This window comes from Lolium rigidum, chromosome 7 (genome assembly GCF_022539505.1).
Source record: "Lolium rigidum isolate FL_2022 chromosome 7, APGP_CSIRO_Lrig_0.1, whole genome shotgun sequence".
Classification (NCBI taxonomy): Eukaryota; Viridiplantae; Streptophyta; class Magnoliopsida; order Poales; family Poaceae; genus Lolium; species Lolium rigidum.
The window spans coordinates 125,743,007-125,745,354 of NC_061514.1; the positions used below are offsets into that span (position 1 = coordinate 125,743,007).

The 2,348-nt window shown below is 49.6% G+C and overlaps 1 protein-coding gene across 1 annotated transcript; it reads right to left on the minus strand.

Moving 5' to 3' along the window:
* Positions 1-365: 365 nt before the first annotated feature.
* On the minus strand, positions 366-1,997 carry LOC124677092 (salicylic acid-binding protein 2-like). The gene is made up of 3 exons (XM_047213089.1): positions 1,492-1,997; positions 979-1,116; positions 366-769 (listed from the first exon to the last, which is right to left on the minus strand). The coding sequence occupies exons 1-3, from the start codon at positions 1,873-1,875 to the stop codon at positions 488-490; spliced, it is 804 nt and encodes a 267-aa protein (XP_047069045.1). The 5' UTR covers positions 1,876-1,997; the 3' UTR covers positions 366-487.
* Between the last annotated feature and the right edge of the window lie 351 nt (positions 1,998-2,348).

Here is a 2,348-nt window from a genome sequence, read left to right on the forward strand (position 1 = left end):
TCTACGCGTCCGTGAGACCAAGAAGTCAAAGCCCAAGACCGCGGTGTAATCTCTCCAGTCACTCTTAGAGCGGTCTTTGTGGGGTGTCGCCCCCGGGGTGTGTGTTTTATGCTTTTGCACTATTGGCTAAGCTGCATGCCGCAGCCGTTTGTATGCTACCTGGAACCTCGCTGGCTTTATTAATTTAAAGTCGGGCCACCTCTGGCCTTTTATCTAAAAAAAATATATACCGTGTTGACAAGGATTATATTATGTGTGAACGTAGATACCCATCCATATTTATCTTGATACTGTTGCACAGCAACATGTCACACCACGGCGACACTTACCTACATTATGAGACAGCGACAAGTCACGCCACGATGTCGAAAGATCATCCGTCTAAATTGATTGCAATAAAATCCACGGAATACATAATGAACGGGACTAATCACAAATGTCAACGCCAAACCAATATATCAGCAAGCGACGTACGGACACACCACCATCAAGCATATTTTTCCGCGATGTCAGCGAGACGGCTAGCGAGCTCAGCCGGCGTCGAGAACAACGCCAAGTGGTCTGCGCCGTCTATTTCCATCACCTTATCGACGGGGTAGTTTTCTATCATCCACCTCTGGAAGCTCTCGTCAATGGCGAGGTCGTCCTTGCAAACGATGAACACCTTACGCACCGACCCGTAGCGAGCCTCGCTGTACGGCTGCTGCAGTCTCAGGTCGTCCAGGAACATCGAACTCACTCTCATCAGGGATCTTCCGAGCGTTATGTCCTACCATGAGAATTGGTACAAGGAACGTCTCATTTGTGGTAGTATAATCACTCTATAAAAGAACATCACATAATTTCCGAAACTCTCTTTTTGGTGAATAATCTCAGTGTACAGATTAGGATCTCGAGGAACATCTGATCGATTCTTATATGCTATGTTCTAGTCAACTGATGCTCAAATAGGTGTATAGATAACAAAGCAACGGGTACCTCCGGCGAGCACAGCTGATACAGTTTTGCTCGTGTGACCAGCGGACCGAACAGCATGGAAATAGGCAGCTTGCCGTCAGGATCTTGAGGCTTGAACTCCGTGTCCATCCAGTCCTCGGCCGTCCTCCCCTCCACGAACTTTTTAGAGAGAAAAAAATAGATCAATCAATCATTCAGTAATCACAAGTACTTCCTCCGTCTATAAAAAAACATCAGAGGCTTGTGTAAGTTTAAATTTATCTACACAATAAATAGTGACATCCTTTTACGAATGAAGGAAGTACAAAAAGTAGACAGTTTGGGATATGATCAAGCTGGTGTTGTTACTTGTTCCTGCGTCCGAATTTAGACTCCCAGACAAGAAAAGGACAAGCAAATTGGGTGGAATACTGCACTGCTAGACAGATCATGGACATGGAGAACCTCTACAGATATTTTTTTTCGAAATGGGGGAGAACACCTCAGACTCTCCATCGAAAAAATGCAGATATTATAATGCGACGCTGCATGTACCTTTTCAAGCACGTACGACGGCGGCGAGCTGTGGTCCGGCATGAAGGCGGTGACGAACACCGCGGCGGCGACCTTCTCCGGGAACAGCTCGGAGGCCAGGGCGATGTTCACGCCGCCGAGACTGTGGCCGACGAGCACGACCTTCTCCTCGGCAGGGAGGGACTCCAGGAGGTCCAGCAGCGGCTTGCTGTAGTCGCGGAACGTCGGCACCTCGCGCAGCGGCCTGGGGTCGATGCCCGACGCCGCGAGGTCAGGCGTGCTGACGCGGTGCCCGGCTGACCTGAGCCGCGTGGCCACCTTGTACCAGGACCAGCCGCCGTGGCATGCGCCGTGCACCAGGACGATGTGCTTGCTGCATGCAGCTTTGCCCGCGGGAGCCTCCATGTGGCTCTGTAGTTTTTGTGTGCTTTAAAACGCGGAATAGATTGGTTTGGTTACACAGCACGGTCGGCCGGCTCTCTCTTCTTTCATTATATAGACAAGAATGCAACATAGATTACACTACAAGTTACCTATACGTATACTAGACAAACACGTATTTTATCATCCTCCCTCAATTTAACCGGTGACAAAAGATTGATATTGCGTCTACACTGCTCAAACAACAGCAACAGCAATGAAAGACGCTTGGTGAAGATCTGCAACTTGATTTTTAGAGAAGATGAACCGAATCTCTGGATTTGATGTCTAGGTGACGGATTTACTTAGGTCATCTCCAGCGGCGCGACGCATTTCGGACGTCTGAAATGTCCGTTTGCGTCGGCCCGCGGACGCGTTGTGGCCCAGGGTGACCGTTTGCGTCGGGGGTAGCTCCAGCGGTGCGGACGCATATTTTATCCGGGGACAGCGTCAAGGTC